We start from the raw sequence: 27,451 nt of genomic DNA, 5'->3' as shown, positions 1-27,451 counted from the left end.
ATATAGGTACAACAGTGACACAGGGATTTGGCACCAGTTTTCGACCTACGGTCCATATAAAGGTACCACAGTGACACAGGGATTTGTCACGAGTTCTCGTCCTACGACCCATATATAGATATCACAATGACACAGGGAATTGGTGCGAGTTTTCCACATACGGGCCATATATAGGTACTACAGTGACACAGATATTTGGGACGAGTTCACGTCCTACGGGCCATATATAGGTGTTACAGTGACACAGGGATTTGGCACGAGTTCTCGACCTACGGTCCACAAGGATGTATTATAGTGACATATATATATCGGGAATTCGTGTCGAATCCCTGTGAGCGAGAGATATTTATAGTGTTTGTACATCATGTACAGCTACCTGGGGACAAAAGACTGCCCGTACAGTGAGCTTTATCAAACTGGTTTTACGTTCACTATTTCAATCTTTCGGCTTACAAAGAATGTCATATAGCAAGATTTGTCCGCTGAAAGGCTGTAATAGTGGACGTCGTCGTTTGGGAAGCAGGTTTCATGCATATGAATGTACACAACTGGGCGTAGCGCTATGTATGTTTGTACAGATGATATTATCAAGTAAGTATACATGTATATCACAGCTGTTACCTGTGTGAGTGATCAGCCACGTGTAGCGTTTTATAATATATATCATTACATTGATCTAGATCGTCGAACAATAATTTAGGGAGAGGTATATATTAATATGTATACAGGTAACACTATAAAGGTATATATTAGTATGTATACAGGTAACTCTATAAAGGTTACATTTATTAATATGTATACAGGTAATTCTATAAAGGGATATATTAATATGTATACAGGTAATTCTACAAAGGTATATATTAATATGTATACAGGTAACTCTATAAAGGGATATATATATATAAATATGTATACAGGTAACACTATAAAGGTATATATTAATATGTATACAGGTAACTTTATAAAGGTTTATATTAATATGTATACAGGTAATTCTATAAAGGTATATATTAATATGTATACAGGTAAGTCTATAAAGGGTATATATATATATATATAAATATGTATACAGATAACTCTATAAAGGTATATATTCAAATGTATACAGGTAATTCTATACAGGGTATATATATAAATATGTATACAGGTAATTCTATAAAGGTTGTATTTATTAATATGTATACAGGTAAGTCTATAAAGAGTATATATTAATATGTATACAGGTATTTCTATAAAGGGATATATATTAATATGTATACAGGTTACTTTATAAAGAACATTCTCAGAGTTGCTTGAAGAAAAGATTTTGTGAAAAAAAAAACGAACGCGGCATGCTATTTGGGAAAGATTTATCGAACTTTAATTTTTGCCTATAATAATTTCATTGATCCGAGTGTGTTTGGTCAATTTTGGTCAGAGTATGTAACGGTGTAAAACAGGTGTTAATGATAGATACACGAGGAGTTACTCCTGAATCACCAACGACAGGTGGGGTGTTCATTGCTGTCAAAATCCTTGGAAACTATTGAATTATACAAAGACAAGAAAAAAACATTTTGAAAGTTTCGGTGTCATCTGTATATGACCTAAAAACTCGAAGTAAACAAGATATAAAACCTAATAAGCATCATAAATTGTTATTGTATATGATAAATTATTGAAGTGGATATGGACTGTCTCTTTTATCTACCATCTCGAGCCGCGGATCGTTGCACACAGTTCCCTTGCATGGTTCTATGATTCTGAGCGGCACTGAAAGGATCACACGTGTAGTTTTCACAGGTAACAATACTTTCTTTTTATTGTTGTTAATTGGACGCTGTATTGTACTTAGCTGTCTACTTAACCTGTTTCAAACGGCATTACAACTGATAGCCGTTCTGTTGTAAAGATGGCACGCATTGACGGCAAATGGTTTCGCGAGGAGAACGATTTGTGGCCCGGATACTCTCAGTCTTATGACATTTAAGAAGTTTTACACAAATCTAAATCCAGATATCATGAAATCTTCGTATTTAAGAGGTAAGAATGTAATTATTGTCACTCGGAGTCTGGCTGTTTAATTTTTTTTTATTTTGAAGGATTTTGAATTTTCAGCTGGTCGATTTTGAAGTAGAATCGTTATAAATGAAATGTCTTATGTCAATTATAAAATCATTTCAAATTTTAGATGACCAAACATTGTAAATTGTGATAAAAAAAAAAGTATGATGTTTTGAGGTAAAGCACCTGCCTTTTCATTTTCTGTGAAACAGGTACACACTTAACCTTCACGAAAATAAGATTCTAGGGGACCAACTACAACGGTATAATGAGGAAATGTGTATTTCCTTTATCTTGGCCAATGTTCTAATTTATAACTGTGTTGTCGAGATCGACCCTGTCATCCACAGGCCTGGCATTGGGGCTTGCAGTTTGGAATATTTTATGAATGTTCTGTGCCATCCGAAGTGTAACCACGCTTACCATTGAAAAATGAATTAACATAAGTTCAAACAAAATCTCTCATTATGTCCTTTCGATATTTAATTATTTTAACAAGAGTTTAACATGTAAGTATGATAAACGAGTTAACACACGTCTCCATTTGTCTATCATACCAGGGTTCTGTGTATTTCTCAGTCTGACTCATAATGCATAAGTTATCCTGTACCTGTTTTACTATAAACCTGCGGAAGACTCTATGCATGGCTTAACTTGGTGACATCCTTCACAATGGCTTTACCCTTAGTCTTTTATGAAAGCTGAACCGGAAAGCCACTTTAGATATAATTAAAGTAATTATAGTATTAATGAAGTCATAGATCGCTGTACAATTGTCACAAGACAAAAACTGACGCCAAGATAGCAATACTGACGTAATTCTTTTTATGTGAATTTGGTGTTAAAAAAAAATACAAAGACGCATAAATACCTCGAGGCGAGGGTTTTTGTCGGTTACTTAAGAATGAAGACAATCAGTATCGTAATGTTGTCCTCCTGGTTATGAGAGAATGTTTAGAATGATAGAGAAATGGTATCTTAAATTTATTGCATGTAGGTATTTGATATATGTTTTCTTTGTCATGCACGGATGAGGGTCTTAATGGTTTGTTTTTCTTTTTATTTGATGTTGTTGAGGTGTTTTGGAACTGTATACCACAGTTAAGTAGGTAAAACGATGTAAACACATGACTTAAACCTCTGTCGTCAGACAACCAAATTTATATACACATGACTAAAACCTCTGTCGTCTGACAACCAAATTTATATACACATGACTAAAACCTCTGTCATCTGACAACCAAAATTATATACACATGACTTAAACCTCTGTCGTCCGACAAACAAATTTATATACACATGACTTAAACCTCTGTCGTCTGACAACCAAAATTATATACACATGACTTAAACCTCTGTCGTCAGACAACCAAACACATGACTTAAACCTCTGTCGTCAGACAACCAAAATTATATACACATGACTTAAACCTCTGTCGTCAGACAACCAAAATTATACATGTAATATATCAGCTGTAACCAGAAAAAACGATACAAATACTATTCTTATCATATGTGACATAATCCCCCCTCATCCAAGTATCACGATGGATGAGAGGGATTCTCTGTAATGAAGCCCGGAGGCTGGAGAGTTAAATAATATGCACTTGTCAACCTGTTGGGTGCGCGACACTGAAGTTCAAAGTTGAAAATTATCTTATCGATATTGCATTGCACGTGCCTGACCCATGTGAGAGGTCACCATATAAAAAGACATAACCAAGCCTAGACACACGCTTATTTCAAAGAGAAATGTTGGCAGATTGTGTGCAACTATAGGGTGGGAGATCCAAAACTAAACAGCAGAAATAGAAACCCAGAGACTTGGGAGGGTATTCCAGCCTCCGGGCTTCATTACAGAGAATCCCTCTCATCCATCGTGATACATGGATGAGGGGGGATTCTCTTCCATTCAGCCCTACGGCTTACTAGTTAAATAATATGCACCTTCAAAGAATCCGCCAACATTCCAGATAACCATGAAAAAGAAAACCAAACTGCAACTCAAGTTCACTCATTCATTAGTATTTCAAAATTACACCACATTTCACAAAGTCTATATCATTGACATCTTATCACTGCCCTGTCTGCAGAACACTGGTTGAAAATGAACCCGGGTCATCAATATCTCTTAAGTAGAACCTCCTAAAGCTCTCGGCTGATGCCCAGTTTGCCGTTTTCAGTATGTCCCTCAAGGATGTCCCCGCCGTGTATGCTGCCGACACAGACGCTCCTCTAACTGAATGAGGTTTAAACTGTCGATCAATTCCAGCCGCCATCATCACTTCTCTCATCCATCTTGCCACTGTGGAAGTGGACACTTGCAAACCTCTTCTGAAAGAAACTAAAAGTTTATTACTCTTCCGTATGTTTACTGTCTGTGACACATAATATCTTAAGGTTGAAACTACACATAATCTTTCCTGAGAATATTTGTACAATGTTACTTTATAAAATGGCTTTGATGGCTTGGATGTTTTCATAAGTTCTGGGACTGTAAAAACAATATAGTGTCCAAAATCCTGCATATGTTCAAGGTCTAAATTAACCAATGTTTGTGCTCTTTGTGCTGTTGTAAGTGCTATCAAACAAACTAATTTCCTGGTCAATGAATCCACCTCCAGGGCTGTCAAAGGGAACATATCACCCAAATACTTCAGCAAAGGTGCCACATCCCATGTCGATGAATACCTGGGCTTAGGAGGATTAGTGTTGAATACCCCCTTCATAAACCTAGAAATAATGGGCATTGTTCATCAATACTGTATGGCCTAGTAATGGCAAAGTCTGGGACAACATACACTTATGTGTATTTATAACACTGTAAGATTTCCCTACATTAAACAATTGAGTGAGGTAGGAAATCACTTCCTTGATAGTGGGATGATTGGCACCAACCTGTCGTTCACCACACCAAGAGACCCAGTTATTCCATGCCAAGTCATACTGCTTGGACGTGGACTGTTTCCAGGAGGAGAAGACAAGTGTGGCAGCCTGTCGTGAAAAGCCCTGCTTCTGGAGAGATCTCCTGACACGCAACATGCGATCAGTCTCAGGCTGTTTCTTAAGGGATGCGGCTCCCCCTGTGGGGACAATAGCAAGTCTCGCCACCTCGGCAGGCGTGCGGGCGCATCCACAACAATATTTAATAGAGTAGGTAGCCACGCTTGACTTCTCCATAAGGGAACGATTACTATTGCCATACTTACTTTGTCTTCCTTCACTTTGTGCAGTACACGGCTGATCAGACTGAAAGGAGCAAAAATATACGGTAAGTAGTCTGACTATGACATAGAAAAGGCATCATAAAACCAAGCATCTGGATCAGGATACCATGAGACAAACTTGGTAACCTTAAAATTCAACCTACTTGCAAATAGGTCAACATCTGGATTGAGGAAATGACCACATATCCTGTCAAATATCAGAGGGTGTAATGACCACTCTCCCGAAGACTGCATTGACCGTGATTAGTAATCAGCATCAACATTCAAAACACCCGGTATGTGGCAGGCAGAAATGAAAATATTTCTTTCCGTACACCACAGCCATATCTCTTTTGCTAACTCATTCAGCTCTGTTACATTTCCACCAGGCTTATTAACATATGAAATTGTACAGACGTTATCCGTCACAACCCTGACATGAGTATCAGACATGTCTGAACAAAAACATCGTAATGCCAACCAGACAGCTTTTAATTCCAAAAAAAATATGTGATGTTCACGTTCTGCTTTTGACCAAAGACCTTTTGTTATCTGAGAGCCAAACTTTGCTCCCCATCCATCACCAGATGCATCAGTTTCTATAATCACATCTGGATCACTTGGTCTTATCGCCCGACCATTCATACTGTTCACCTTATCTCTCCACCATACTATCTCCGTTTGTGCCAACCTAGACAAACTGACCTTGCCGTCATAAGAAAAACCATTATGTAGGGCTGCTGTCTTTTCCTTGTCTACCAATCTGTAAAATAGCCCTGACAGCCGAACTGCTCTAAGAGATGACGTAAACAAGCCAATGAGACTAGCAAGTTCCCTTAGAGAAATAGACTTTTGACCTAAGACATGGGAACATGCATCTATGATTTTCTTCACCTTTTGTTCTGGTAACGAAACGGTAAATGTGATAGAATCTATCAAGTACCCAAGGTGAATGACCATTTGACTAGCAGAAAACAAAGATTTTTCGGAACTAATCTGGAACCCTGCAGATTCCAAAACTCCAGCTAACACCCTACAGTTCCTTTCACAAACCTCTCTGTCAGCAGCCTTGACCAAAGAGTCATCTATGTAATAGAAAGCATGGATACCCAAGCTGCGAACTTTAGCCATAATTGGCTTCAGTACTTTGGTAAATATCCGAGGGGCACTTGTCAAACCGAAAGGCATAGCCATAAACTCATATAGTATACCTCTCCATTTGAATTTCAAGTATTTCCTATGATGTTTGTTCACTGGTATACTGAAATATGCATCCTTTAGATCAATAGAAGTGAAGAAATCACCTCTCTCTACAGATTCTAGTACAACATCTAAGGTCTCCTGCTTAAAATGGTGGTACACCACAAACGCGTTCAACTTCCCCAAATTAATGACTGGCCTAAATTTACTATTTTTCTTTTGGACCAGGAACAAATTAGAAACAAATTCACCTTTCTCATGAATAGACTGAGTTATTGCTCCTTTGGATACTAAATCATTCACCTCAGAATCAACAATCTCCATCTCTTCCTTACTAAAAGCTACTGGTCCTGGCAATTTATGTTGCACAGGGATTTCTACAAACTCAAGTGTAAGGCCACGCACAGTATCCAAAATCCATTCATCATCAGTCAATGATTTCCAAAATTCTAAACGCTCTCCGATTCTACCAGATGGAACACTCACCTTAGGGGCTATTCTTTTTTCTGTGTCTGGCTCTGGCTTTGACTTCGCTGCATGTTTGCGGGTCGCCGTTTTCCCCGGCCCCGCTGGCCCGACCGTAAAAAAGGCCTTGCTAAGCCTCTGTACTGGCTATAGCCCCCTCGCCCTCTCTGGCCGCCACTCCAACCTCCTCGCTGTACCTGTTTTCGTGAAGACAAAACATTGAAAGCCTTATTAGCCTCAGAAATGTCTCTCACCTTCCTTGCAAGATCATCCCCAAATAGATTTGAAGTTATTGGCATGTCTTTCCCACATAAGGCATGATATGATGGCGGGAGGGTTTGTCTCATAAGAAACCTACGTTTCACAGACAATGTATGTACTGCATTCCCTAGCATGGACAGAGCATCAATACACAGAGGCCTGAACTTCTCTCGAAAGTCTGGATGACTCATAAGAGCCTCAGTCAGCCTCATCACAGGTACCATACCGTCAGACACCGACTTCTGGGCCTCTTTAAGTTGAAAATCTCTTGCCTGTAAAGGCTTACCAAGTTTACCCCAAATTTCAGGGTTACATCGTAGGACGGCACAATTTGCCGGTACAGGGTATTTTTTCTGCCATTTTAGAAACGTCCGACGTTTTCCTACAAGCAGTATTTACAAGTTTGGCAAGTCCCTCGTGAACACTAGGGCCCAACTTTACATCACCATATACATAGTCAGGGATGGCGAACAAGTCCTCCATATGATCTTCCTCTGTGGGTAAAATATCAGAATATATATCATCTAACTCAATGGAAGATTGTTCTGTATCTTGAAGACCCAACGGGTCCGTCATACTAAAAAAATCTGAGTCAAAACTGTCAACAACATAATCATTGCCTAACCCACCAGCCGTTTGGTTTCCTGTACGGGAACTCGCCCGGTCCCGCTTAACGTCTGCTAACTGCTCCTCCAGAGCCCTCATACGTTTCGCCATGAGTTGAAACTCGCTACCAGCGGCAGCCTCAGTGCAGACGGGACGTTTCCTACCCCCACGGGGCAAAGGAACAGTCGGGGCATCGCCTCCGACGCCGCCATATTTGTCATTCCGAACAACGTTCGGTGACTGCGGCTGTGCAGAGTCCTTATCACTTGCACAAGCGACAGAGTCGCTTAGACCCGAACTCAAATCGGGAAGGGGTCCCGGAAAGAAATCATCACACCCCTCTGCCTCCGTCTCTCCGGGATGGAGAGAGAGGTCATCGTCAGACTCACAATTATCGAAAGTCACCGACAAAGGCAACCGTTTACCGCGAGCCTGCTTACGACGCATAACCGTACAGCTGATAACCAAATGTAAACAAATGAAATTCGCGGAGCGAAGGAAAGGAATCAATAAAATAAGTTCAAATGGCTGAAACTTTACCAAGCAAATGCAAATCGCGGACGCGAGACCCGCAAGATATCCTTCCCGTCTGGCTCAATGTCTGTCACGCGCCCTGACTGACAAAACAGCGTGTGTCTAGGCTTGGTTATGTCTTTTTATATGGTGACCTCTCACATGGGTCAGGCACGTGCAATGCAATACCGATAAGATAATTTTCAATTTTGAACTTCAGTGTCGCGCACCCAACAGGTTGACAAGTGCATATTATTTAACTAGTAAGCCGTCGGGCTGAATGGGAAAGAATCATGATTGTGTAGCATCTGTTTGGGTTTTAGCTTTTTTGTTTGTTGCCAGAGATAAAGGGATCTTCCTGAAATTTAATGGCGAGGTTCATAAGGGGCCCAAGCTCTGAATAAATTCACTTGAGGTGTCATTTGATCACCAGTGGTCATTTAAAGTTTAAACAGCGGAGGAGTGTTTCTCATAACCAGACCAGTGTTTCTCAGAAAGTTCTTGACAAAATCGTTGAAGTTATATATATATATATATAATGTACTAGTGTTGTTTGTTTAACACCAAAATATAATCACTTTAGTAAAATAAGCGCGGTGATAAGTCATTCACTCATAGCTACACGTAATGTAATAGAAAAGTCAGATCCTATGAGGAGTAAATGATCTCCCAGATTTAATGCCCCAGATTTAATGCCCCTGATTGCACTCTGCCAGATGGTATGACAATAAGGTTGACAGTCGATGTCGGCCGAGAATGATGGGGAAGGTGTAGACTAGTGAAATCGTAAACAGATAAAGGAGGTACAAGAGTGATAAGGAAGACAACGCAATGATAGGATTGTAAGTAAATGATTATAATATTACATTATTAAAAAATAAATTATGGATTTTAATCGTACAAGGAATTCTTTTTCAGCAAATCTTTCGGAAATGTTCTGGTCCTCGACGGAATAGTACAATGTTCGGAGCGGGACGAATTCGCCTACCAAGAAATGATAGCACATTTACCACTCAGCTGTCATCACAATCCCAAAAAGGTCATATTAAAGATAGAACACTTCAATTTCCCGCATTGTGATCAAGTCGGAAAGTTATATTTATTAGAATCAAGCTGGGATGCTATATTAATTGTGATCAAGCCAGGATGTTATATTTTTTGTCATCAAGCCAGGATGTGATATTTTTTATGAAATACTCCTTTGCTTTCAATTGCACTATATATTTTTATTCCTTGAAATTAGATATCAGTATATGTGCATTGTTTACAGTTTTTATTAACCAGTTAAAAATCTACAGATCTATCTCATAGTTTACAACCTTGCATTGTGTAAAATTTGCCTTTGCATATTGTCTTTATTGCGTTTTTTCTATTTAAATGGTTACCTCTACCGTAACATATCTTAGCGGGTACTCTTATGTTAGCGCTTTTTGTTCTGAAAGTAAACCGTTAAAATATTATCACGACAATTACAGTTTCTGTATTTAATTTGAATACATTTGTATTAACAATCGGAACGTCATCTCATCTTTGCGCTAATTTTTCACCATCGATATTGCGCTAACATTTGATAGCGCCAAATGATTTGTCTTACAGTATATGCTTTTTACCAGTGAGATTTTCACCTTTATTGGACCTTATTTGTCATTGTCACAGGTCCTGGTTGCAGGAGGCGGTGATGGTGGCGTAGTTCGTGAAGTCCCGAAACATTACGTCCAAAGTGTGGTTCTGTGTGAGATAGATGAGGTATTAAACATACAGAGTGGGAAATGAAAAGTTATCTTTTCTAAAATATTTAACGTTTTCAAAATATTAAGACATACTCGTCCAAGGATCCATGTTTTAATGTTGGACCTCTTGTAGACAGAATTGTCTTTGATATACAAAGGGGATACATGGGTAATGCAATATTCCGCTTGAGCACAAAGTCTTTTGCTTTTACTCTACAGTATGTATCCGCGATGTACAGAACAAACGCAGCAAACACATATTACTGTGCCTAGACGGGCGAAACAGCAGGAAGGTGTCATCCCCACTTCTTTCCGATCTTTATGCGAAAACATTTGAGCATCGTGCTAAGTATACACTAAAGAATTAATAAGTTCGGATGAGATATGTTCTAGGGAGAAAGTTATTTACAGCTTTAAAATGTATTGAGCGTCTGTCGTTTTCCTGTTTTCAGACTTTCGCGACACGTGTTTGTAACTCGTCAAAATTGTTTTGAGCTTCTGTCTCTTCATACTGTATTGGTTTCATACATGTTAAGGCTCGATGACTGCAAGGAAAAAGTAATGGCTAATGCTTCTTCAGTGAATTCAAAGTCTCCTATTAATTTCAATAAGACGTGAGCCCTCACCACCCATGATACAGTATATCGGTATTGGATATCTTTGATATGTAATTTGTAGATACGCTAAAATTGGACAGCTACGGAGGGTGTGATTGCAGACAAAAACCAATATCACAGTCCACAGTTGGACGTTTAACGAAGTATCTAACAGCTACTTATCGTTTCGTTTTGTCACCATAGTTATTTCCCGTCAGGAAAACCCCACATGCTAACTCATCTCCAGTATTTACTCGTCTGTCTGCAACTTTTCATCTCTCAGCTTTGGCGAAATATGTCTCCGTCCCCTTGATTTAAAGCAAATCGTATCCCTTTACTTTAACCAACAGTAACTCAAAGGGGAAATAATAGGGAAAAATTGAAATAAAAAACTGAATGATTTCTTTGCAATTTTTACAGATAGTTTGATAGCTATATACTCTATTATTTGGTTGTAATCAATAAGTGTTTATCTCGGTTTCGGGCTGACATTATGTTATTTTTAACGCCCAGGTTCACCTACAATGTGATAGCATTAAAAACCTTTAGCCGACTGAGATATATATAGCAGGAACCGAAGAAATGATGAAGAGGGTCAACATCATGTGAAAATTGGGGAAAAGGGTGATAACAACAAAATATGTTTTCTTTACAGAAAGTTATTGCGGTTAGTAAGAAGTACCTCCCTGAAATGTCCAAGTGTTTTGGAGACCCAAGACTGTGTGTGTTAATCGGTGATGGCGTAGAGTTCATGAAACAGAATAAGGGAGAGTTTGATGTGATTATTACAGATGCCCCGGACCCTGTAGGTCAGTAAAGATCATACAAACCCTAAACAATGACAATAAACAAGATATTGTGAGAAATACTCCAGGATTGCCTGCTTTGTTGCTGGAATGAACTGATGATGGAGGTGAACCTCGAGCAAGTTGCAGTCCGTGTACCATTTACAGAATATTCTCTCCCCTTTATCAGACATGCAAGCAACAAATCAGAAAACTAATCCTTAAATTTACATTAACCATTTTAAAGATCCCACCATCCGTATGCACATTCAGCTGCCCTTACAACACGAAATGGGGGCGCCTTAAGTTGGTTTCCAGTTCCTACTTCCATTTAAGACATATGTGTGATCTTACGTGCATTCGGGACAGGAATCGAACCGACAGCCTTTCAAACAGAAATTTAGACTACCTAAGCTTTCATAAAGGAATTGATCTTATACGGAACTCGCATTCAAACTCCAGTTCCGTTTAACTTTAATCGGAGCTGAGAATCAGATCATAATTCTTTTAAGAAAAACAAATGCATTGGCAAATTTCAATATGGATTATCTGATTTTAATTCGGTACAGAAACCGAACCGATAACCATTAAGATAGATATCAAGAATTCCACAGTGTCATCACAAACCTTAGAAGGGGTTATAGGTTAAAGATTATAACATTGTCGTTCTTGGAGTTTGCGTGCAAGTTACGTAGAAAACCAATTCCCCCTTTAAAAGTTATGGGAGGCATTACTTCTATCTGAAAGGTTGTGGGTTCGATTCCTATACCATATTAAATTTATATCATGCGTTTGGAACTTTTGTTTTATAAATATATCCGTTTTCCTTAAACAGATCTAGGATCTGGTTCCGAGTTCCGTTTAAAGTTAGGTAGAACTAGGATCTGGTTCCCAGTTCCGTTTAAAGTTAAGTGGAACTAGGATCTGGTTCCCAGTTCCGTTTAAGGTTAAGTGGAACTATGATCTGGTTCCCAGTTCCGTTTAAGGTTACGTGGAACAAGGATCTGGTTCCCAGTTCCGTTTAAGGTTACGTGGAACTAGGATCTGGTTCCCAGTTCCGTTTAAGGTTAGGTGTAACAAGGATCTGGTTCCCAGTTCCGTTTAAGATTAAGCGGAACTAGGATCTGGTTCCCAGTTCCGTTTAAGGTTACGTGGAACTAGGATCTGGTTCCCAGTTCCATTTAAAGTTACGTGGAACTAGGATCTGGTTCCCAGTGCCGTTTAAAGTTACGTGGAACTAGGATCTGGTTCCCAGTGCCGTTTAAGATTAAGTGGAACTAGGATCTGGTTCCCAGTGCCGTTTAAGGTTAAGTGGAACTAGGATCTGGTTCCCAGTTCCGTTTAAGGTTACGTGAAACTAGGATCTGGTTCCCAGTTCCATTTAAAGTTACGTGGAACTAGGATCTGGTTCCCAGTTCCGTTTAAGGTTACGTGGAACTAGGATCTGGTTCCCAGTTCCATTTAAAGTTACGTGGAACTAGGATCTGGTTCCCAGTTCCGTTTAAGGTTAAGTGGAACAAAGATCTGGTTCCCAGTTCCGTTTAAGGTTAAGTGGAACTAGGATCTGGTTCCCAGTTCCATTTAAAGTTACGTGGAACTAGGATCTGGTTCCCAGTTCCGTTTAAGGTTAAGTGGAACTAGGATCTGGTTCCCAGTTCCGTTTTACTTAAACAGAACTAGGATCTGGGAATCAACTTCAGACTCTCGTAATATAGTGCCATTTTGTAATCTTCTTGTTATGCTAAAATAAGATATTTTAAAATGGAACAACATTTCTAAATTTCATTATATATTGGGAATAACACAAGCAACAAAACACTTCAAAAAGAATTTAAGAATCCTTTTACGTTCAGATTCATTCAAACATTGTGTTTTCTTCAGACAATATCCAATATTAATAATTGCGATGTGATTTTCAGACCAAAGATTAATGGACGAAACTCATATAATAATGTAGTATCCTTTCATGAATATGACGTTATGCTTTCTTTGATCAATACATATTTCAATTCTAGATAGGACGTACACAACAAACACATGCATATCGTGTTTAGAAGATGCATTCATAATTGTGTTCTGATAATTTGAAGATTATAGAGGATGTTTGGTGAACAATCAAGGGAGAAATGATTTTTTATAACAAAAATATATTTGGTATATACTCTAATTGATAAGTAATTTTTAATACTTATGTACAACACCAATCGATTCATCTGATGAGATGATTAATGTCTAAAATGTGTTTAATGTATAAAATGTGTTATATATCCACTTGTATACACTGGTGCCGTATTTGTTTTACAAAGGTGTCGCTGTTGGTTTGTTTGAGATAGATTATTTCAATAGTATGCGGACTGCCCTGGCCCCCAGGGGTGTGACGTGCTCACAAGGTAGGATATCAAAAATTCACAACATTTGTTAATATGGCCTAGGGTTTCAGCCGAATTCAGTTGTATACTATTGTTTCCTTGCAATATCGATATCATATTTAAGTAGGAAAAAAATCCTACAAGTTTTGTGATGTGATGTTTACCTTCAGCGTTACCAGAGACGTATAGACGTGGCGATTCTAATCATCTCAACAAACGATGATAATGTTTATAATTACACACGGACACTTTACCTTTACCTCATCAATCGAGTTACCATGTAATTAATGAGAATGCACGTGGTAAATCTTATCATCACACAAATAGGGAGCACGTCACTTTGATTTTCTACAGGTGATAGTTTTTACATGGGCCTACCGTTTGTCCAAAAGTTCCTGACTATTGCACGCTCAGCTTTTCCAAATGTAGGGTTTGCCTACACCCTAATACCAAGCTATACGGGCGGCCATATTGGATTTGTCATGTGTTGCGCAAGTTCGGTAAGTATTTGGAATTTTTATTATATATATAATCTTACAGTTTTTATGATAGTAAAAACTTTGATTAATATATAATATTAAATTTTACGATAAAAGTCAGAGATTAATGATTGCTTAATGCAGAGATCCCAGAATTTATCAAGGCAATGGTTTGTATAACATATGTAGTATAGCTTAATTAAGAAATAGTGGTATATACGCTGTAGTTGTAGCCACCATTTATCTTTTATGTATCCCAACTGTAGTCACTATTAATCTTAATTTAGCCTGGCTATAGCCATAATTTATTCTTAACAAAAAAGAAAAGCACAATCAAATTATGCGATCAACAGCCTATGATATTGAGGAAATTTGTACAAAATTTTATATCAATGTGAAGGGACAAGTTTACTCTTTATAATAATGTAGAAGAAAAGTCTGTGTCGTCACTGGTGTCGTCAGTAGTTGCTCAACTCGTGTCGCCAGTAGTTACTCAAAGTGTGATATCCGCGAAAAACAAAAAGACACTTCAGTACCTGGTGTGGGCACTTTTTGCACGAATCCCTGCACAGATTCTCCTACATGTATGCATTGAACTCATGAGAACATTAATTTGTCTTAAGGGAATGTTGTTCCATTCTTGCGTTAATGCTGCCATCAACTGGGCGCGGTAGTTGGGGTTTTTTATGTTCCCTAACACTCCTGTCCAGTTCATCCCACAGATGCTCAATGGGAGACATGTCGGGGCTATATCGGGGTCATTCAGGAGGTTGAACATTGCTTACTGTGCGAAAATCAGGACAGAATCTTGCAACATGCGGTCGAGCATTATCTTGCTGGAAAATTAGGTTATGACGTCTGAGAAGCGGAAGGTCATGTGGTTGAAGGATCTGGTCTCTGTATCGAACGGCATTGAGGTTTGGATCTAGGACCACTAAGGGGGATTGTAATCCATGGGAGATGCCTCACCGTGTCTGCTATATACAATTTTCCTTCCGTCTGAGCGATACAGACAGGGGGTGTTAGCGCTTAAAGCAAATTTAGAGGGGTTTTGATAGGTTTTGTCGTCTTGTGTTGTATTTTTCTTCCTAGCATATACTAAAGTTTCAACATTTAGTGATATTTACACGCAAGGGGTAGACGTATCTTAAAGTAGATTAATTTAGTATGAACTCCACAATAATGCTTTGATATAATGTATGGTTTCCAGGATGTGGTGTTTGAGGAGCCAGTTAAATGTTACACAGATGAAGAAATTTGTCAGATGGATTTCCGCTATTACAACACAGCTATACATCGTGCAGCCTTTGTCTTACCACAGTTTGTTAAAAAGGTAGGCTTCACAGGTTCAAGTTTACTCTATGTCTCGAGGTATATCTGTAGCAGAAAGAAACAGAAGGTAGAAAAAGTTAGTTTTACGCTAATGTTGGAAATGACTCCCTTTTTTAGAATCGTGTGTGGATAAAAACAGCAAAGAAAATACAGATATGTCGACAGAATTGAAGAAATACTGTTATATCAGTAAGATGGGAAAACGATGCATGCATGTCAACAGATAGGAAATACCATAAAGCTAGACGAATTCAGCTGTTTTACATAAGCGTCCTATTTCACGTGACAACACAACTAAGACAGTGTGTTTCAGTTGATGTGACGTCATGGGCTGGCTGTTATAACAAGTGGGTTGAATAAAGCTGTGTAAAGGATGAAATGGTAGGAGTAAATCGTATGTCACATAATATTTGTTGTTTGATAAATGTTCTAAACTATACTGACGTGTAAATAGTTTATAGATGATATTACATTTATTTCAGGCACTGGAGCAAACATCAGACAGAGCTAAGGGCCAGACCGACACATGACACCGGGGGATCATTATATATCATATTAGCTGTTAATATTCAGAATTCAATAATTTTATGATATCTCATTTGATACCTATCTTATGAATGCTCTGGTTGTGCTGAGTTTTCAGTCTCTTTGATCCTTGAATTTAACTTTGTATTAACATCATAACCTATTTGCCTGTACTTTCGCTGCAACTTAACCTAAGTCAAACACATAGCAGCTTGGAGTAGGTGTTTGTTGACAAAAGGTTCTTAAAGCTGACAAATGCAGATTAACACAATATATCAAACAAAGTGGCAGTTGTTTAGATGTTGCCTGAGACAATGCTAATTTAACGTTATCGAATCAGTGCACACATTTTAATTTCTGGCTTTGTTTGAAACCAATATGGGTATCGCTGGCTCTGTAATAAGACACAAACAGAGAGAGCGCGACAGAGAGACAGATAGCGTCAGAGACATAGAGAGACAGAGAGACAAACAGAGAGAGAGAGAGAGACAGAGACAGAGAGTGAGAGAGACAGAGAGAGACAGACAGACAGAGAGAGACAGACAGAGAGTGAGAGAGACACACAGAGAGAGACAGAGACAGAGAGTGAGAGACAGACAGAGACAGACAGAAAGACAGACAGAGACAGACAGAGAGACAGACAGAGAGAGACAGAGACAGAGACAGAGAGAGAGCGACAGAGACACAGAGAGACAGACAGAGACAGAGAGTTAGAGAGACAGACAGAGATGCATGTGAGGAATTTCATTTGATTTTAGACCAACGTTTCGAGGAAAGTGCGGTTTGTGAGGAATATTTTCGTTCCCCACATTTCAGACACGTATTTTCGAATTCTGCGCGCCAAAATCATTCAGATTACGTCGACATCTTAAAACAGTAACTTTTGCATATTCATGACTTTATCTCACCACTGTAAATCGAGCCTTTGAGAATCATGGGTAATTTTGTACATTCGGCACATATCTAGATTAATCCACTTTACAAGTTGTTCCAGCCACCTGTAGTAGTTCTGTCCCTCTCCATAGTCGATCCGCCCTCAGTAGTTTCGGCCCAATCCCAGTCCGGCCCCGTTTTCGTAGGTGTTCCGGCCACATCCCATCCCTTTTTCCAGCAACTAAAGTGTTTTTGTAAAATATATATTTTTTGACTCACTTCAATCGTTTTGTTGGTTTCATTTTAACGAATAAACCATTTTCATTCGTTTTTCTTATATTGCACTGTGCAATACTAGTGTAGAGTAAGTGAACTACATTAATTCGAGTGAAAAAAGTTTTCTTTCTTTTTTTTCGGAAGGGGAGAAAGTGATTTAAACTTTTATTAATTTATGTCAGCTTGTAATGACACCTATATCAACACGATCGTTGATATTGTGCACTTTTTTATCTACTCAGCTTGCGGTTGTTTATTAGGTGTCATGACACACTACCGCAGGCTTTACTTATTCCACTGTGAAAAACATTAATATCAATGATTGAAGAAAACAAATAAAAATTAAAAAAAAAAAAAAAAAACAAAAAAACATCGTGAAGCCTTGAAACATCGGAATAAAAATAAAAAGGGATATTGTTGCTGAACAGATCGGAAATTTTGATGGAATTTTTAATTATTATTTGGGTTGTATTTCAGTCTTTTTTATTCATTATACATGTATTTCTTTACTTGCTCACTATGTGTACATCATGGCAGACAATTGCAAAAATTGCAAAGAAAGAGTTTCCCCTCGTCAGAATGCCATCTGCGGCAGCACATGTGAGCGATGGATTCGCTGGACTTGTGGGAAAGGTAGATTTTAAAAAAAATTACGATAATTTTATTTTACAGAAGCGTATTGCGGCCACGTTGTGTTTTACTTTAACTAGAAATTTCGAGATAGTAACTCGAAAGTTCGATTTAGTTATCCGAAATTTCGAGTTAGTAATCCGAAATTTTGAGTTGCTATCTCAAAATTTCGCGTTGCTATCTCGAAATTTCGGGTAAATATCTCAAAATTTCGGATTGCTATCTCGAAATTTCGAGATGAAATAAAATTCAACTTGGCCGGAATACGATTCCGTAGTATTTCCATTATTAGTTATTATTATCACACATTCTGCACTCAGTTATATATTCAAAGGGACATGTCAGGGTAGAGCCCTAGAAGGGGGCATTCAACAAGCGGAAACGGTAGGGTTACTGGACTGGGCAGAATTTCAGAACTGAAAACTGCCTAGCCAACACGGCATTGACGAGCAGAGAACCTGCAAGGCTGCCGTGTCCTGTATGTCAGCTGTTCTGTCTCGGATAACCGACACTCAGGCAAATCGGATACCCTGTATAGACAAACTGTCAGGAAGTCTATGTATGACAGAACTTGGATGGAGAGGTGCAACATTCTCTCCATCCTGTGGTGCTCTTTGGGATCGAGCACCACCTGGTCCACTGATTTGCCGGGCCAGGCAGCCAGCTGTCTCAACTCCAGCTGTGCTGGTTGAGAGGCCAGCTGCCCATCATGTGTGGCATAGTCGGAAGCTGAAGCCTCCGACAATTCACCAACACTGAGCTGCAGACCGACAAACCCGGGAGCACGGGTAGAGAAGGAGTCCTTCTCTAAAACCGGAGCCCGGGCCGTGGCCAGAACCGAAGGCATGATATTGCCTTCTGGCAGAGACCGATCTGAGCGAACGGAAGCCCGAGGAGCCACCAGGGAACCCAGAAGGATGGTGGATTCAGGCGCCGACGATGCTGAGGCGGTGGGAAAACCTCCGCCCTGAGAATCCGGGAGATGTTGGCCCGGAGGACCCGCATCCCAGAAAGCACATGCTGAGCCTCGGCTTCAGCAGTCTCAGGGCCATCTTCCCCTTGTGAACCCTCTTGGCCCAGGAGAAAGATGAATGACATCGTCTTCCTCTGCCGAGCCCGCACCCTCGATGTCCATCTCCTCCTCAATAGAGACCGAAGTCCCCTTGGGAGGAACAGGGGCCGCCAGAGGAGCCATCTCCGCAGAGGGGAACTCCTCTTTATGGCATTTGGACGCAGCGCGACCAACAGCCGTAGCTGTAGGCTTGGGTCGGAGCCCCGAAGCCGACCCCTGGGAACAGGAGACCGACGCGTCCGCGCTGGAGGCGGAAGTCCTTAAGGTCTGGCAAACCTTTATAGGACCGGCCAACAAGGCCCCCGAAGTAGCAGAACATTGGGGGGATTCCGCACTGCTATAACATCTCCTAGAGGAGAGACCAACCCCTATGGGTTCCACGAGTGAAGACCCATGGGGTAAAAACCCAAACCCCTGAGGGAGTGGGAACGGTCCAGCGGGCCGGGAGTGACCCCAGAACTGGCCAAGATGGCCTGCCTGAGTCTGGGGCTGGACACCCTGTCCAAAGGACCAGGATGAACCGCCACTCCCACCAGGTGGAAACCCAGACATGTACGGGCTAAGCCCGTAACTGCTGAGTAACTGTTGGTACCCAAAACCATCCGCAGGTTGGCCTGGGCGACCCAGGAATAAGTGCCCGCAGGCACCCCTACTACCTGAGCCCGGGGGAAAGGGAGACCGGAAACCGGACTCCTGGCCTGAAGCCCCAAACCCTTGGAGGAAAACCCCCTGGGAAACCCTGCACTGGGAAATCTGGATTGGGACGCAAGTCCCAGAGCCAGAAGCCTGTGAGGGTGGGAAAACAGACCCCGCGCTGACACCAGGATTAGTGAACTCAAGTGTCACTAATCCCCGTAGCCACAGACAATCCTGACAAAAAGTCTGTGGCCCCTGACCCTATACCCGAAGACACAGTTCCGGAGTCAAAGCGGCCCCCACCAACGACGCCACCTGGCGTGCCGAGGTCCCTGAAGGAATCAGAGACCTCGACCGGAAGTCCCTTTCCGACGGTAACACCGCCGCCTATCGAGAGCTACCGGCCAATTCGACCCTTGACTGCGCCGAGTCAGGGTCGGGCTGCCCTCCCCTACTCCAGGACGCACCTGGACAGGGGGAGCCACCCCCTGCTGAAGGGCGGAGCTCGGTGGAACGAGAGCACCCCCAGCAGGAACGCTCTGGTTCAGAACTTGAGGAGGGAGGTCTTAAAAAGCTTACTTCCCTTACCGGAAGAAGAGGACGAATCCCTCTTCCGGCGGAAAGTTAGCTGGAAAGGCATGGGAGCCTAAGCAGCAGACTCCATGTGCAAACAAAGTTCACATAGCGAGGTCTGGCTGCAATGTCGGCAAATGGGACAGGTATCATGGGGTTCCCATTATCTATAGAAATAGGAACATCCATGCGCTGACCCCCGACGTAAACCCGGCACCTTTATCCAGCATCGAAACAATAAAAAAATTGTAACAATGAAAACAAGGATAAAAAGTTTTCTAACAATCAAAAAACTACGAACGAGATCATAAAACCTACCGTACGCAGCAAGATTGTACTGCAAAAAAAAAAAAAGAAAACGGTCGTACAAAACGGCCGACAAAGCAGCAAGAAAACAATTTCAACTTCACGAAAATCCGAGTGACGAGACAAGTAGTCACGCACTCGAACACGCGGAGGAAAAACACGGCCGGAAACGAAGTTCTCGAACAATCAAAAAAACTACGAACGAGAGCACAAAGCCTACCGTACGCAGCAAGATTGCACTGCATAAATAAAACGGCCGTACAACACGGCCGACAAAGCAGCAAGAAAACAAATTCCAACTTCACGCAAATCCGAGCAACGAGACAAGTAGTCACGCACTCGAATACGTGGAGGAAAAAACGGCCGGAAATACGGTCAAAATAAACAAATGACAATACTTAATTTCACAATATAAGTTGGGAGATGGGTTTATAGACTACTAATAGAGTAACAATATACTCAAACGACAATGGCAGTACGAAGAGAAGGAGTAAGAAAAGCACTTAGCTCAGACACCTCCGCACTCGTCGGCAGCCATAAAGGTAAGAGGAAGGGAGATCACTCTGCGTTCCTGCCGTGATGGCTCATGGATCGTAGGGAGGGCGGGATTGTTTTTCTTTTGAATCTTTTGTTGTTGGGATACAAAGATGGGTGTAGGTACTGTATTTGCATACTAAAGTTATGGTAATTATTACTGAAATGAAAAGATGTTTTAGGAAAAGACATATAGAACAATGGACTGACCACTGGGAGTGACGACTGTTCGCGCGCACTAGTATTGTGTGTATATATTAGTACTGTACCTTACCTGCACGTTTCTTACCTGAACGATTGGGGAATAAGATATTTAGATTTGATAACCATGCCGGGATCGAGGACCAGTGTGGGAAGCGGGAGGACGGGAAGTAAAGGCCGACCCCTGGATATTGTTAACGAACCAGTAGAGAAAGACAGGGTAGAGGAACTTTTTCACATGATATCAGCACTGGTGACCAAATCTGATATGGATAAGATAATGGACAGAAAGTTGGAAAGATTAAGAGAAGATATTAGGGAGGAGAACCGTGTGTTGGTGGATCAGTTAGAAGGACGAATTTTCGAACTTGAAAAGGAAAACGATGTTCTACGAGACAGGGTGGAGAAGCTGGAGGACCATGTGAGAGAGTCCGAGAAATCCAACGCCTCTCTTGACTATAAGTTGAACGACTTAGAACAGCACGGCAGAAAAAAATTCCATCCGTATTGTTGGACTGGAGGATACTAATGAACGAGAATCGGTGGACGAATGTGTTGGAAAAATTGTGACTTTTGTGCGGAACTCCCTCGGATTCGACATAGAGCAGCAGGACATAGACATTGCCCATAGGTTGGGACGATACAACAGAGAGAAGCCGCAAACCATAATCTGTAAGTTAACACACAGGAGGAAAAAGACTGAGATTCTCAAAAACCGTCGGAAGCTAAAGGGGAAGAGACAACTGGTATTTGAAAATCTGACAAGAAGAAACCAAGAGATATTGAAAGAAGCTTACAGACTTAAGAGTGTCAAATATACCTATAGTGTGGACGGAAAACTTTTTGTAGTTTTGTCAAATGACAAGAAACGTAGACTGCGTTATGATACAGAATTAACAGATCAATACTTGGCGGAGGACAATAATTTCAGGACGGAACTTTTCGACTGAAATGTTAATATCTTGTGAATAGCAAGCGATGTGATCGATGGTGGATTTAGGTACGACTCAGTACCACCAGAGAGGGACTCTGGTTTTATCGATCAATCCTTGGTGATATTTTTTTTTTCTTACTCTGGCTTGTGTTTGTGTGTGTTCTTTATGTGTGTTTTTTATTCTAAGTTAATTGTGGATGGTATACAGTGGGGAAAAAAACATATAGACCGGTAAGTCACTTATTTTATCAGTATTACTATTATTTTCAGCGTATCATATATTTTTCTATTTATTAATATTATTATGTAGTACTAGGTTTATCGTTACTTCAGTTGCATGGAAATCTGCTAATCTACATCTAGGTTGGTGTTAATTTATCGCTGTTGTGTTGAAATTGTTGAAGTTGCTAGTACCTGTGCGTTTGGAAGTTTCCGCATTTTATCTTAACTATTATTATAGATCCGGAAAATAATAAACGCCGTTTTTCGTTTTTTAGAGTATAGTATACTACTTCCGGTGTATACAATATTTTTGTTCGCCTGCATGTACGGTACAGATTTTTGCATGAATGTGAGTGCGTAAGTGGACAGTTGCACCTGTAGACCTTTTTATTGTATGTTTTTTTATTTCTCATCTTTTCTCTTCTCCCCATCTTTACTTCTGTACTCTTTGGTTGGGCTAGGAAATGTATTTCAAAATGCTGTAAACGTTAACATGATTGGGGATGTATCCATTTTGTCTGCGAATTGTCAAGGCCTAGGGGATAGAATTAAAAAGAAAGACCTCTTCTCGTACTTAAAAGCTAAGAATTATTGTATTTACTGTCTGCAAGACACCCACTTTACGGAAGAAAATAAAAATTTTATTAGAAATGAATGGGGGTTTCATTGTTATTTTAATTCCTTTAGATCAAATTCAAGAGGGGTAGCTATTTTTATTAATAATATTTTTGAATTTAAGGTTAATAAAGAAAAGAAAGATCGCTCTGGGAATTTCTTGGCACTTGATATTGTATTGGAGGGTACAAAGACTACATTAATTACTTTATATGGCCCAAATATCGATTCGCCTATCTTTTATGATATTTTAGCTGATACCATTGAGGAATTTGGTAATGATAAGTTCATTATATGTGGTGACTTTAATTTAGTTATAGATCCTGACCTAGATTATGACAGTAGCTACAAGACAATAAATAATAAGAGGGCAAGGGAGAAAGTTTTGGAAATTATTGAAAGTCACTCCTTAGTTGATATCTATAGGGAATTGCATTCAGAAAGAAGATGTACATGGAGGAGGAAGAACCCACTGAAACAGGCAAGATTAGAGTTTTTCCTTATTTCAGACAATTTACTATCGATTGTCACTAATGCAACTATTGAACAGGGATACAGGTCAGATCACTCATTTCCTTTACTTAAATTAAAATTTAGTGAATTTAAACGAGGAAAGGGGTTATGGAAACTTAATTCATCTTTGCTCTATGACGAAGCATATCTTAACTTGGTTGAAAGTGTTATTTTACAGACAAAAACCCATTATTGTCTTCCTGTTTACAATAGAAACAATATAATTAACATACCAGATACTGAAATTGAATTTTTAATTGATGATCAACTTTTTCTTGAAACATTGTTAATGGAAATTAGGGGCAAGAGCATTTCTTATTCATCATTTAGGAAAAAACAGCAAAATAAAAGTGAAGATATTATTAGTAAAGAGATACAGAGGTTGGAGGAACAAGAGCAAGTAGATACTGAAGAATTAGAAAATAAGAAGAAAGAATTAGAGAATATTAGACTTAAGAAGATTAGAGGTAGTATTGTAAGATATAGGGCAAGATGTCAAGAAGAAGGTGAAAAGCCGACTAAATATTTTTTTAATTTAGAAAATAGAAATTTTATCTCTAAAATAGTACCAAAAATAGAGAAAGAAACTAATGTCATAATAACACAGTAGGAGGATATTCTTGAGGAGGTACGTTCTTTTTATGAAAAGTTGTATGATGACAGTAGTGAAATAGAAGATGTTGATTTTACAGAATTTTTAGATGTATTTGATGTTCCAGAATTAGATAATGATGAAGCTAAAAATTTAGAAGGGTTAATTACTGTAGAAGAAGCAGCAAAAACTTTGAAAAACATGAAAAATAACAAAAGTCCAGGTACAGATGGTTTTACAGTTGAATTTTTCAAATGCTTTTGGAAGCAGCTAGGAGTTTTTATTGTTAGATCAATTAATTTTGGATATGGTAAAGGTTTGCTTTCTGTGAGACAAGGTCTTATTACTTGTATTCCCAAGGGAGCTAAGCCCAGACATTTCTTGAAAAATTGGCGACCCATAACATTACTCAATATTGTTTACAAAATAGCTTCAGGATGTATAGCAGGTAGAATCAGAACAGTTTTAGATAAGTTAATTTGTGAGGATCAGACAGGTTTTCTTTCAGGTCGCTATATTGGAGTAAATACTAGATTAGTGTACGACATTATGCAATATGCAGAAGAAAGATATATTCCGGGAATGCTATTAATGTTGGATTTTGAGAAAGCTTTTGATTCAGTTTCATGGAAATTTGTTGACAAAGTTTTAAATTATTTCAATTTTGGTCATGATATTCGAAACTGGGTCAGATTGTTTCACACTAATGTTACTGCAGCCGTAAATCAGGGGGGCAATCTATCTTCTTTTTTAAATATTAAAAGAGGCTGTCGTCAAGGTGACCCAGTAGCTCCATACCTTTTCATACTATGTGTTGAAGTATTAGGCATCAGACTTAGAAATAATAGTAAGATTATAGGTATTAATGTGAATAACTGTCCCATTCTCCTTTCTCAATACGCAGATGACACCTCACTTATATTAGATGGTTCGAAAATGTCTATAAAAGAATCTATTGTTGAATTGAAATACTTTGCAAAGATATCTGGTTTAAATCTTAATGTCGATAAAACCCAGGTAATTTGGATAGGTAGCAAAAGTTACAGTGACGATACTTTTTTACCTGAATTAGGCTTGCAATGGGGAAGGATCAAATTTAATATGCTAGGAATAGACTTTAGTGTGAACTTACATGAGATCCCCAGATTGAATTTTGATAAAAAATTAATTAAATTGAAAACGCTCATTAAATCTTGGAGTAGAAGAACACTTACACCTATTGGTAGAATAGTCTTAATAAAATCTCTTCTTCTTTCACAGTTCAATCATTTATTTATAGCTTTACCTGATCCTGATGAGCAGTTTTTGAAAAATCTCAATTCAGTCTTATTTAACTTTTTGTGGAATAGTAAGGTGGATAAAATTAAGAGAGATATCATCACCCAGAATTATTATGACGGTGGTCTTAAAATGGTTAATGTTAGGTCATTTATAGATTCTTCAAAATTAGGATGGACAAGAAGGTCATATCAGAAAACATCTAAGTGGCAACATATTTTTGAAACATTTACAGACTTGCATATGATATCTATATTTGGTAATGCCTATATTCAGGATTGTCAAAATAAATGCAAAAATATGTTTTGGAAGGATGTGTACAAAGCTTGGGTTAGATTTAATGATTCAGATGCAGTAAAGGAAAATATGGAAAACTCAGTTTTAACATCACCATTATGGTATAACAGGAATTTAACTATTGCGAAAAGTACTATTTTTTACAAGGCTTGGTATAAGAAGGGAGTAACAATAATTCATGATTTAGTAAAAGATATAAACACTTTCTCTTTTTACACATTTCAAGAATTTACAGAAATTTATCAAGTTAAAACAAACTTTCTTCAATATAATGGTGTGATCTCTGCTATTAAATTATTTCTAGAAAAGGTAGGTTACAAAAAGCAATTAATTTGCTACCCAATTATCCCAAGTAACATATTTTTTTTCATGAAAAAAAGTTATGGGGACCAAGGATTTATATAACCTAAGGTAAAACACAGTCATGTTTCTACAGGTAGTAAGAAGTGGGAAGAAATATTTGAAGATATTGATTTGAACTGGACTGATATTTATAAAACTCCCTTTAGAGCTACAAAAAATACAAAGTTACAGTGGTTTCAGTATAGAATAGTGCAGCATATTCTAACAACAAATGTATACTGGTTTAAAATTGGGTTATCAAATAATCCTATTTGTACTCTCTGTAACTTGGAGAGAGAAACAATTATTCACATTATGTGGGAATGTCGAGAAACTCAGAGATTTCTGTTTATTGTTGAAACACTCTTTGATGCACTTTTGATACCATTTTCATTTAATAAGAAAAGTTTTCTTTTTGGAGTTACCTTGAGTCATGAGAATGTTTTAAGAAATAGGGTGGATAATGAAATTTTAATCATGATTAAGTCTTATATATATGTAACATTCATCCAGGGTTCTTTCGCCAGGAGCGACACGACAACTACAAGCCCGTGTGTTTCGTGGAGGTATTTATTTATCCGGGAATTAAAATCCCTGTAAAATATATTTAAAATAACATACAAGTACAAATCACACATGAACGCACATAACCTTCATTCAAATACACATTACTATAAAGACGATACTTGACGAAATTTCCACCGACTTTCTACACGAACTGACAAGCATGGGAAAGGTTATGAATAAAGATGATTACACTGGCATTTCGAATGATATTAGGCTCATAGCTAATATTAGACTTAGGAATATAATCAAGAAATATTTAGGAAATAACGACTACTTTTAGCTGTTATTTTATAAGTATCAAAAATAAGTTTATATGACTCTAGAGCTAAAGTATTAACTTTACTCAAGCATTATAATTAGGTTTTAATTATTAGCAACTATTTACAAACATAATACATTAAATTTGAGGTTTTTTAATGTAAAACCAATTTTCATGATGTAATACTTACCATAACTTTAGTATGCAAATACAGTACCTACACCCATCTTTGTATCCCAACAACAAAAGATTCAAAAGAAAAACAATCCCGCCCTCCCTACGATCCATGAGCGATCACGGCAGGAACGCAGAGTGATCTCCCTTCCTCTAATAACCTTTTATGGCATAAACCCCACAGAGGGGCAGCCAGGCAGATAAGGAAGAGGGGAGGATAGGGTGGGACTCCATAAAGTTATGGTAAGTATTACATCATGAAAATTGGTTTTACATTAAAAAACCTCAATTTCATTTCAGTAATAATTACCATAACTTTAGTATGCGAATTCGTCTTACCGTAGTGGTGACTAGAAGCCAGGCAGCCCCTTCAGCACAACCAAAGTAGTAGGGAGGGAGAACAGAGTGCTAAAGTGAAGGAAGGGACCTCTCTGTGAAAGAGCAGGT

The 27,451-nt window shown here is 39.0% G+C and overlaps 1 protein-coding gene across 1 annotated transcript; it reads left to right on the top strand.

Moving 5' to 3' along the window:
• The first annotated feature begins 1,891 nt into the window (after positions 1-1,891).
• LOC132557795 (spermidine synthase-like) lies at positions 1,892-16,115 on the top strand. The gene is given in 8 exon segments (XM_060222322.1): positions 1,892-2,022; positions 9,213-9,333; positions 9,951-10,040; positions 11,276-11,429; positions 13,712-13,795; positions 14,129-14,274; positions 15,464-15,586; positions 16,068-16,115. Coding segments are annotated over 8 exon segments (897 nt in total).
• Positions 16,116-27,451: the final 11,336 nt, after the last annotated feature.

The sequence above is a fragment of the Ylistrum balloti genome, unplaced genomic scaffold (assembly GCF_031769215.1).
Source record: "Ylistrum balloti isolate Yb309-2 unplaced genomic scaffold, AGI_CSIRO_Ybal_v1 Utg370726, whole genome shotgun sequence".
In the NCBI taxonomy this organism is placed as follows: Eukaryota; Metazoa; Mollusca; class Bivalvia; order Pectinida; family Pectinidae; genus Ylistrum; species Ylistrum balloti.
This window is presented reverse-complemented; position numbering and strand designations above follow the sequence as displayed.